General features: G+C 54.3%; 1 protein-coding gene across 11 annotated transcripts in view; it reads right to left on the bottom strand.

Annotated features, from left to right (window-relative positions):
• Positions 1–758: 758 nt before the first annotated feature.
• KANK4 (KN motif and ankyrin repeat domains 4) overlaps positions 759–11,250 on the bottom strand; it is a 64,567-nt gene continuing 54,075 nt past the window's right edge. For 10 of the 11 annotated variants that reach the window (XM_070592797.1, XM_070592799.1, XM_070592800.1 and 7 more), the window contains 2 exons: positions 8,361–8,561; positions 759–2,584 (listed from right to left, as the gene is read on the bottom strand). In XM_070592797.1, coding sequence (XP_070448898.1) covers positions 2,480–2,584; positions 8,361–8,561 — 306 coding nt within the window. In that variant the 3' untranslated portion in view covers positions 759–2,479. Of the gene's footprint in view, positions 2,585–8,360; positions 8,562–9,919; positions 10,210–11,250 lie in introns of all 11 variants that reach the window. The other variant, XR_011532565.1, reaches the window with a different exon arrangement.

Here is an 11,250-nt window from a genome sequence, read left to right as displayed (position 1 = left end):
CTGGCCTCATTCCTCACTGTCAGCATATGGGTCCTGTCCTCCACAGCGGCGTGTTCACTCCATGAGGGCAGTGAGGGGCTGACCTATCTGTGGGTCTCTCCCCAGGCCTGAACTCAATCCTTGTCCCTGGTGAGCCTGACACGTTGCTTGGAGGCTGTGTTGTCAGGCGCTTGACACATGTGTTAGTCAGCAGAATTGGCTTAGGGTCTTGGAAAGCCCAGGCTTGGGATCATGGTAACTCAGATACTGTTTTTGCAGAGGGGGGCCAAAGGTGCCTTCTAAGGCCAGTGTGGGTCAGTTTTGATGGCTGTTTGTTGACTGGATTCTAGAGGAGAATGACAGGGAGGGAGGCTGCTCATCTTACCGTGTTCCGGGATCCGAATGGGACAGTTACCCCCGAGGGATCATGTGTTCACATTCCAAACTCAAGATTAAAAGAAACATTAAAAATCTCAGAAAAGATGGACAAAGTCTTATTGATAATGACTCCGTGGCTTTGATCTCTAGGAAAACCAGTTTGCCTTCTCTAGTAAATATGCAGATTTTAACAGCTGGACTCAAATGAGAGATTTGTTTTAAAAAAAGTGCCCAGATGAAAGTTGCCTCCCCCTCCCAAGTGAGATGCAGAAAGAGACCCCAAGCTGGCAACATAGGACACGGACGCCCCTCTGCCGTCTGCAGACACACGACAGCAGGACCCCACGCAACTGCCCGAGAACCACGGGCAGAGAAAAGCAAAGAAACTTTGAGACAAAAGATTGAGAGGCAGCATTTTAATACACAGTCAGGACAGGCCAAGGCCTTGCTACGCTGGGTGTGGGGCGGCCCAGCTGCATCAGCACCCCCGGAACTGGCTGGACATGCAGACTCTCAGCCCCCCCAGACCTGCTGCCACCTAGCCAGCCTTCCAGGTGATCTGTACGCACATCAAAGTTGGAGGAGCACTGGGCTAGGTTTTTGCTTTTAAAATGTGCTTTGAGGTCAAAATAAACCCATTTAAAGCATTTTTAGCTCATTATTGGCTCCACTCTCTCCACCCCTGAGTCACACCATCCTGCTCTGGGGCTTTGAGCCTCTTGTGAACCACGACGGACACGGACGTTCCCACTATTTCCGTACCGTCTTTGTGCACTGGATTCCAAAACCTCCATCAGCGGTTTCCTGCACAACACCCACAGGCAGCCGGTTGTAGGGTGATTCCCACTTTTAGAGAAGATAGAACTGGGGCCCAAGAAGGCTCCGTAACTCACCCAAGAGGCACCAAGCAAATCGGCAGCTGAGTCAGAATGAGAACTCAAGCTTCGGAGTTTGTAAGGTGAGACGGATGCACCCAACTTTGACGTCTTTCCTTTTTTGATAAGGGACATTTTTTGCATAAGAGACTCAGGAAAGAACGAATTCATAGATAACCTTGTGTGAGTTACTGAACATGAGCTGTGCACATGTGGCCCCCTGGGATGATGAAAGTTTAAGAAAGAACTGTCCCGTGGAGAGAGATGTCAGCCCAGGGCGGGCCCTGCCGGGGTCCCACACTTGTGCTGCAGCCCAGGCCAGCAGGTCCTGCAATTGGAGTCTTGGAAACCTCAGAGCCTGGGGAGGAGGGCTCATAGCTCACTTCTAAAGGCTATGAGGGCAAGGAGGGGCATTACCACAAGGTCATGTGTACAGCTGTGGCTTCTGGATGACCATAACCGGCCCGGAGGATGCTCACTCTGATCCATTTGTTTCTTTCACAGATTCAGGACAGCAGACGTAACTGGACTCTGCCTAAATACGAGTGTGTGCTTCACTGGATTGGATTTCTTGGTTAATTCCAATTTCCCTAGAGCGAATTGGACCCACTCGATGACTCAGACATTGTCAAGACTGTATGTCTGGCTCTGACACCAATGTGCTTCTTCCTACCTCGTCTGAATTTAAGATTTCTGTCAACCCCAACCAAACAAGGGCCCCAAAGGGGGCTTGTTGCATTTCACCCGTCCACGTGGCGATTCTCCCTGGGTCCTCTAGAGGAGGACGGCCAGGGTGGCTGCAGGACCCCTCCTCTCTACACATGCATATGCAGCAGGACATACCCATATACAGTTGATCAAAAAACAAAAAGACGGTGGACTTTAAAATTCCATGTCAAAAGTATTGCTTTGCTAATGTGCTCCTGCCCGGCTGCGTGTTACACGGCGCTACACAGGGTAGAGGCACAAGGAACTCAAGGCTAGAGATGTCTGGGCCGCTCAGATACCAGTGCCCCCTGCACCTGCAGCCTGCCTGCAGCCGCATGATGGGGGGCTTGGCCTAAGGCAAAACTACAAAGCATCCTAATGAGCAGAATTATATGAGGGGAATGTATGTGCATATTTGACATAATTTCTTCTCTTGAGGGGTGGCCCTCGGGCTACGACCCCTACCCATGCCCTCTCCGGGGCGAGGGAGGATCCAGAAAGGAGGCCCTTTGTTCCCCTGGCCAGCTTTTCCGCAGCCCCTATGGCCCCAGGGACCTGCCCTGCTCCGCGTGGGCCCGCAGAAGCCCTGCAATTTCCACATGGGCGGGTGACTTCAGGACGATGGACAAAGCCGTCCGGCCAGCCTGCAGAGGAGAAAGAAAAGCAGAAACAAATTTCATCCCTGCCCTAGAGAGGAAGGGAGAGTTGGGAGCAGGTGACGTGCAGGGGGCGTGGCTCTACTCCACGTGTCCCCAGACCCACGGAGTCGAGGAGGCTCCTAGGCCATGAGGCCCGTGAGCAATGGGCCTCGTTCCAGGAAACGGCATTCACCCCTGGGAATCCGTGCAATGGAAATAAAGACGTGTTGCTTGGCTTTTAATACATTTTTTTAAAAATTGGGAAAAAGAGAAAAGACAAGAACTCTTCCATTATTCCATTACATGGACCTAAATGAAAGTTCGCATTTTCATGTTTCCCTCCAGTCTTTTCTCCTGTGCACATTCATTGTTGGTTTTTAAACAGGAATGATAGTGTGTACCAATTTTGAATCTGCTTTTTTTTTTGGAGGAAGATTGGCCCTGAGCTAACATCCACTGCCAATCCTCCTCTTTTTGCTGAGGAAGACTGGCCCTGAGCTAACATCCGTGCCCATCTTCCTGTACTTTATACGTGGGATGCCTGCCACAGCATGGCTTGATGAGCAGTGTGTATGTCTGTGCTCAGGATCCGAACCAGCAAACCCTGGGCCGCTGGAGCAGAACATGTGAACTTCACCGCTGCACCACAGGGCCGGCCCCTGCTTTCATTTTTAACTTATGGTATGCTGTAAGATTTTTCTCTGTTCTTACTCAGTCATCCTAACTTTTTCCCCCCTGTTCTTACACAGCCATGATATAATTTTTCTTAGTGGCCACATAATATTCCATAATTTACTAAATTATTTCCCTTCTATTGCAGACTTATGTTGTTTCCAAGTCTTCACCATCATAAACTTAGCACAGAAAGCATTTTCTCATTTCTAATTTCTTCCTGAGGACCAACTTGTAGAAGTGGGCTCACAGCATGGAAGGACATGCACTTTTTTTGTGTGTGTGTGAGGAAGATTGGCCCTGAGCTAACATTTCTTGCCAGTCTTCCTCTACTTTGTACGTGGGATGCCACCACAGCATGGCTTGATGAGCGGTGTGTAGGTCTGCACCCGGGATCCGAACCCGTGAACCCTGGGCCACCGAAGTGGAGCATGTAAACTTAACCACTATGAGACCATGCACATTTTGACCTCGTGGCGCAGGACACCAGTGTGCTTTTTACACAGCCGCCACCATGCAGGAAGCTGCTGGTCCCACTGCCTAAAGCAGCCACCGTCCAAGGGGCTCTCGGCAGCAACGCCGGCCACTCTCTCCAGAGAGAGGAGGGGACGGCCAACAGGACGAGTGCATGCTGGGCTCTGCGAGGGCAGCCAGTCTCTTAGGAGTGGGGTCAATCCCACAGCCAGAATTCTGAAATCTAAACAGCTCCGCAAACCAATTTTTTGGAAACTCCTTTGGAGGTGAAACCCGACCCGATGCTGTCTATGACCCTTATTCAGCCTACTGTGAACATTCTTGCATTTTGCTGCATAAACATTAGTGGGTTTGGTATGTGGGGGGCACCCAAGACCCACCAGGTTGTTCTTACTGCATAAGGGCAGGCCTGCTTCCTAAAACATGAAACGTCCACAGAAGCAGGTGGGAAGGGTTCACACTCAGCTCAAAACGCTTCAGCCTCTTCTCTGTGCACCAGGAGGAGTCCAGCTGCCGTGGGCTCCACACACGTGTCAGTAACTATAATGCAGGCAAAAGGCCAAGCAGTCCAGAAGAGGAACAGAGTTTGTCCACTGTGTGTGTGTGTGAGTGTGCAAGTGTGTGTGTATGTGAGTAGGGGGGAACGGAACAGAGGAAGGAAGGGGTGTTTCAGCGGGACCCCAAAGGATGGCACACGGGCTTCACAAAGCATACAAGCTTCTTTCTCTGAAAAGGCCCCGTGCCCTCCATGCCTTCCTTTCACCCCCTCTATGAGCTGCTGTCATGGGTTATCTGATACAGCTGTCTTGTCTCCACGAGGTCGGACACTGGCTGCGGCCTCTTCCTGCTGGCCCAGCACCTGGCCCAGCGCCTGCCTCTGGTCGGCCCTCGATCAGCTCTGTGGGGAAGGGGAAGCTGGATGATACCAGAGTTATCCCCTTCAAGCTGATGGAGAACCAGCCCAGCAAAAGTCTTCATGAGTATTTTCTTAGATTGGACATGTTTGGAACAAAGCCCAGACTTGCAGCGGAGGAGTCTTGTAAAAGGCCCACAAGAGAGGGGCCTGGTCTGTTTAGGCCCATCCCCCTGCACTCTGGCCTCCAGCCCTGGACTCTGTCAACCCCAAGGCTCCACATAAACATGCAGGCAGTGCAATTACCGTTACGATGGGAGAGTACGGGGCCAGGCCCAGGGGCACGCGCACCTCTGAGCACAGCCCGCGTGGAGATGACAGCCTGCGTCTGCGGGTTCCCCAGCTGCGGACATGGAGAGTAAGGGACCACCTTCAGCTCAGAAAGTGTGGCCAGAGAGACCACCTGGGAGCCTGTGTCCCTCCCATGGGAACAAGCCTACGGTGTGCAGCGCCAGTGTGACCAGGCATGGCGAGCCCTGCTCTGCAAGACTGCAGGTCCGAGAGGTGCAAGGGGCCCTGGCAGCCAGCAGACCTGTGTGTGTGTGTGCATGCACGCGTATGTGTGTGCCTGTGCACGCACACATGTGTATGTGTGAATGTACGTGCACACATGTACGTGTGTGCATGCATGTCTGTGCACATATGTGCGTGTGCACATGCATGTGTGTGTATGTGTGCGTGTGTGCGCATGCGTGCATGTGTAGGAGGTGGGGGGTTATCTTTCGACAGCAGCAGAGCTCACCAAAAACCCACCATGTTGGCACAAAGATGAGGAGGCGTGGTCTCTGCCTTCAGGAAGCTCTCAATTGGACGGCTGCCAAAAAGCCTTCAAGGGTGAGCCTGGGCCTGGCTCAGTCCTCACCACCTCGTGTCCTATCACCCTGGCAGCCCCAGGAGGCCAGGTGACCAATTTCTTGAATGACCTTCTAACCCAGGGGCCATGCCTTGCCAGCTGTTCTGGGGGCTCTGCATTTACATCAACCATCAAATGCTGGTAGGATGAGAGGAACCAACTTCAGGTCCTGAATTCTCTCAGTTTTCCATGGGATGATCGAACAATCTAGGCCACATCGAAGCCTCCGTGGGAAAATGAACACTGACATGATGCGGCGGCCCTGACGAGGACAACTCCCCCCGCAGACGCAAGCCCAGGGCTCCAGGCTCCTTGGCTAGTCAACGGTTCCACCTCCCACGGGAACTTCTCCCCAGGTCCCCTTTGGGCAACTGGGGTGTGACTCCTGTGTCAACCCTGACCAAGCAGGCAGCAGGTGCCCGGATCATGAGTGAGGTCCAGACCCTGTGGGCCTGCTGCCCCACCACCTGGGTACCCTGAGCCTGCTGGCTGCCCTGACTTGTCCACCTTCCACAATGGCAAGCTTCTGCCGCCATCTCCTGTTGGGCGGTCAGTACCCCCCTCCCTGAGGCTGCGAGCCCGGACCTGCAGCCGGCCTGGTCTCAGACCCTCGTCCGGCTCTCCCTGACCCCGCACTTGACCGAGACGGCCGCCTGGTACCACCTGGACTTCGGCACTTGCCTACACCGGCCTCCTCATCCGCGGCACTCCTGACCTGCTGGTGGGATCATCTGTAATTCTCCGTGTTCCCGTGCACTGCAGGATGCTTAGCAGCATCCCACCTCTACCCACTGGGGGCCGGGGGCACCCCTCCCACACTTGTGACAAAAAAAAACGTCCCCAGACATTGCCGAGTCTCCCCCGGGGGGCAAAATCACCCGGATGAGGGTCGCTTCTCCCTTTGGGGGCCAGGCTCCTCTAACCCCAGACCCTCATCCTCCCTGCTTCCTCCAGGCACTGCGGACAAACGCCCAGGCCCCACTCAGTCCTGTGGCCGCTGCTTCGCGTCAGCCACCACTGTCGGCCCCTCCATAACAGGGACAGTTGCCGGCCAGTGAGCGCCTCTCGGTGTCAAGCACAGGCCTCACCAACATTCCCGTTCTCAGGGATGGCCTGTTGCTGACCCCACTTACCGACGAGCACCAGAGGCTCAGAGTGGCCAGGTGACCCGCCCGAAGGCACTGAACGCACTTTCACACTTGCGAGTGTGTAAGTCCCTGCTTCTCACGATCGCTCCACTTGTCTGAGGCATGGTGAGCCCTCCCACCACGGCCCTTCCTCGCCTCCCAATACAGCCCCTGAGCTGTGTCTGTGACCGACCCGCAGAGGCGTCCAGACTCACTGCCCATCCGCCAGCTAACCAGGGAGCCCTGTCCACGGGCCCACCTCTCAGGCCTCCGTGGCCACTAAGGGGGCCCTGGCCCACTCCAGATCGGGGGCCGCCTCCTTCTGCCCCAGGCGACCCTGCGGAGCTCAAGAACGCAGATCGTTTGTCTGACTGAGTGATGCCGATACAGGAGGCTCCTGTTTCCAGCAGCCCACCGCGTTCCCACGCGCATTCCAGGAGGGTCTGTGCTCTCTCTCGTTATCTCAGAAATGGCTTTGGGTGGAGCTGGGCTCACTGGCCAAGACACTGGACTGGGGTGGCTGCTCCCGGGGGTGGGTGAGGGACCAGCAGCTTGAGTCCTGATGGAATATTCTCGGGCAGTTCAGATGAGGCCTAGTATGAAGGCTGCCAGTGGGAGGGAGGGGAAGCTCTCCCCTCCCCAGGCCCTTGTTCCCCTGAACTGTGGATGTTAAGTACGGAGGAGTCTGTTGAAAGCGTTTTGTTCTAGTGCTGACACTAAGGACACTGGAGTCAAGCCTGGGCCTGAGTCCCTGCCCCGGTGATCAGCAGCCTGGACCTGTGACAGCCTCATAAACTCTCCAGGCCTGTTTCCTTGGTGGTAAAACGGGGCCCGAAGTCCCCACCTCCCGGTGTGATTGAGAGGATTAGGGAGGTAAGATCCCGTGAGGACTCCAGAAATACAGCCTACAGTGATGACCAAAGGGTCACGCCCCACAGTTCACCTCTGAGGCTCCAGCGGTCATTCATTCAATGTCGATTCATGCACCTGACATGTGGCAGACACTCTCCTTGGTGCTGGGGATTCAGCAGGAACCAGAGGCGTGGACCCCACAGGGTGACAACAGGGACGATGGTGCAGAGTTGTGTGTGGGCTTCAGAGTGTGATGGGCTGCGTCCACCCGCTGTGCCATCTTGGGTCTGCCACCCGACCACGAGCCACAGCTCTGTTCCCTCATTCCCACAGAGGTCACCTCTCAAGGCTGGTGTGGGATTTAAATGGGACAGTCTAGGGGAACGTTCAGAACAGCACCTGGCAATGAGCTCCTGTTGCACGTTAGCCGTCACCATCATCACCGCTGTCGCCTCACAACGCAGTTTATGTGAGAAGCGTGTGTCTACAACACAACTCCGAGCAGCCGGCTTGATGGAGGGGCCACCCTGTAAGTGAGTCACTGCCAGGGCGTGGACACTTGGCTCCTTCACCCAGCCTTTCGAGAGTGCCCACAGACAGCGGGGGTCCCCGTCCAAGCCACCACCTCAAAGCCACGTGCTGTTATTGCCGTGACTGAAGGAAGCTGAGGGCCAAGGCCAGGCCTGGGCACATCCCCTGAGGATGCCGTGAAAGGCTAGGGTTTGGGGTTTCCCAGCATTTACCCAGATCACCTCATTTAAATCCCACAACAGCCTTAGGAAGCTGACTCTGTGGCTGCTGCCAGATGGTTCCTGGAATTCTGCTGGCTGGCAGGGCACTTTTTAGGAAGAGAAGTGAAACACCTACTTGTTAATTGCCTGTGAGTCTCACCTTGTCAGTCAGGCTGCTGTTGCAGGCCGGGTGGGCCAGCAGCAGCCGCACCATGTCCGCGTTGCCATGGTGACAGGCCAGCATGAGGGCCGACGATCCGTTGTGGTCCTGCAGGTTGACGTCTGCCCCGCAGCTCAGGAGCGCTTGGACCATGTCCCCCCGGTCGTGGCAGACTCCCAGCATCAGCGCGGTCTGGCCCCCCTGCACACAGAGCACAGGGGTGTGGTGAGGCGGGGGCTGACCGGGAGGGACCCCCTCCAGCCTGGGTGTGATCTGGGAAGACCTCTCCAGAGAATGACCCTGGACATGAATCTCCTTCTGCCCTTGCATGGGACACATTCTCCTCCGCCTGGCAAACTTCTCCTCCTCTTCCCAGACACTAGTCCAGCGCTGCACCTTCTCTAAAGCCCGCCTCTTAACGCCCCAGTCTCGGTGCTCACAGCACAGCACTCAGCTCTTAGTACTGCACCCTGTCAACCTCGCTCCTTCCCAGGGACCCAGTCCTCTTTATGTCTGTCACCCCAGTGCCTAGCACCAAGTACGTGCTGACAAATGTCGAACAAGGGGATAAACGAAGGGTCGAATGCTTCAGTACCACGACTTCCTACTCCTGCCCCAGCCCAACTTCCTCCGGAAAGCCTTGGTCTGCTCTGAATGCCTCTGGTATTTTCTGTTTAATGAGACCCAGAACCCTCTTGTCTCAACACGGTCTCTGTTCGCATGGTCCTGTGGTCATTTCTAATCCACAGCCACTGACAATAATTTTTACGTCCCTGTAACCATCAGTGGACGTGGCAATGGATTAGCACCAGAAGGTGCGTGAGGACAAGCTCTGGTTCTGCTGTCTCCTAGTGCAGGACGCGGGCCACGGCACCTGTCTTCCCTGAACCTTGGTCTTTCTTATCTTAAAAATTAACATAATGATGGTCTGTCCAGTACACCTCACAAGGCTCTTTGGGAATCAAATGGGATAAAGGCGGGAATGCACTAACGTACGGTAGTACTTTTTCTGATTGCAAGTGACCATCATTCCTCACAGACTTTCCTGTAGATACACAGTCCTCTCACAGGACTGATTATACTTTGCCCTTGTGGTTGTCCTGGGTTCCAGGCAGGTCAGGCTTGCCTCTCTGACTGGACATCAGGCTTGGTAAGGTGGCGAGAACGAGGCAAGGACCACACTTCCTCTCCTTTCAGACCCCCCATGGCTCTGAGCACAGCGTCTCGCACGTGAAATGTGCACAGGACGTGTGTGCTGATGTGTTCACTGATTACGCTCCAGTCTGCAGCCTCCGATGGATTCTGCTTTCCCGCCCAGGATGCTGGGCAATCACAGAAATCCTGGCTCTGCCACTTCTGACCTGTGAATCTGGACAAGTTAAACTCTCGAAGACTTTTCCTGATCTGGTAAAATGGGAATGCTTAACAAGGTGGGCCCCTCACGGGGTTGTCGTGAGACCCGCGGGCTCAACAAACGCTCTGTACTTAGGAGCTACTGCTGTCATTCTGAGCGTTGGGGACAACGTATGGCAAACGCTCAGGATGTGGGACTGTCTTACCAGGTGCCCTGGAACCCAGACAGATCTTTCCAGAGAAGGCTGTTTGCTTCTGGTTTGTTCATACTCAGCCTGAGGTGACGGTTGGTTTACTGGACCAACCAGACCCCGAGGGTGCCATCCAGACCCCTCCTTCCGAGTTAAAGCCAGACAGCATATGCAGACCGTCTCCACGTCTGCCCAGCTGCCTGACCGGGGATCCTTCCTTCCTCCGCTCCCTCCTGGTCCAGTTCAACACAGTTTAATTCAACAGCAATTTACAGAGCACGGCTATGTCAGGCGCTGCGCTGACCCTGGAGATATGAGGGGAGATAAGCAGCTTAGCCAGGAGACTCCCAGCCTCCCAGCTCACTCCCATTTGACCTGGTACCTGCCCCTCGCCTCAGAGGTAAGGCTCTAGGCGGAGCTGATGGGAGGAGCCGAAGCTGTGAATTCCCGCCCCTCCTCTGGCCACCTGGAAGGAGCATCAGTTTCTCCTCTATAAAACAAGGGGGTTGATTTTGGTCACTGGAGAGCATCCTCTTGCACGAGGGCCAATTTAGAAAATAAAATTAATGTGTTTGGGAAACACATTATTTAAAATGAAAACAGCTTTACTGAGTCCTATGGGGTAGGAGTTGCAGGTGGGTGAAAATACTGTGAAAACCAGAATGTGACCTGCGGACATCTGTTTCTTACCATCAGTAGGATTGCTACTAGATGAAGGGTGCAAAGTGACTTTGCCATCAGGTCAGGCTACTGTCTGCAATAACTTTGGGGGAGGGGTGGGGAAGAGTGGAGTTAAAATATTGTTGGGAGACAATTTTCCACGGGTCTCTAGACTTTCTATCTGCCCTTTTGTCCTAGACTATCATTTTAAGCGTGTTTGTTCAGTCAATGGCCTTGGAAGGTAGACATGCTGTCTTCTCCAGGGCAGAGGGCAGGCATGCCTACTGTCTGGTATAGAAGATTCAGGTTCCTAAGCTCAGGGTTCCTCTCCAGCAGCACAACCCACTCTGTGCACAGGGATCTGGCCCTCCCCACATCGTCCTGTGGGAATTGGGAATTGGGGCTCAGCGAAGTGGTGTAAATGTTGATGTCGTGGCTACTGCTCCTACTCTGAGTAACACACAGTCCCCTGTCTCTGGCACAGGAGTCTCGTGTCTTCTGCCAGTATCCATGACGTACCAGGCTAACCTGTAGCTTTAAGGTAGAGTGAGAGCTAAGATCCTTCTCAGTTTTAGGTAGTTAGGCTACACCTGTGAACACTCTAGGGGGAAACGGAGAGTTGAATGCACTCTACCTGTTCTTGTATTGGTCAAAGATGGGTAAGCGGCCTTTTGAGGAGTTCCCGT

The sequence above is a fragment of the Equus przewalskii genome, chromosome 24 (assembly GCF_037783145.1).
Source record: "Equus przewalskii isolate Varuska chromosome 24, EquPr2, whole genome shotgun sequence".
Lineage (NCBI taxonomy): Eukaryota > Metazoa > Chordata > Mammalia > Perissodactyla > Equidae > Equus > Equus przewalskii.
The sequence above is the reverse complement of the archived record's forward strand: the minus strand, read 5'-3'. Positions and strand labels throughout refer to the sequence as shown.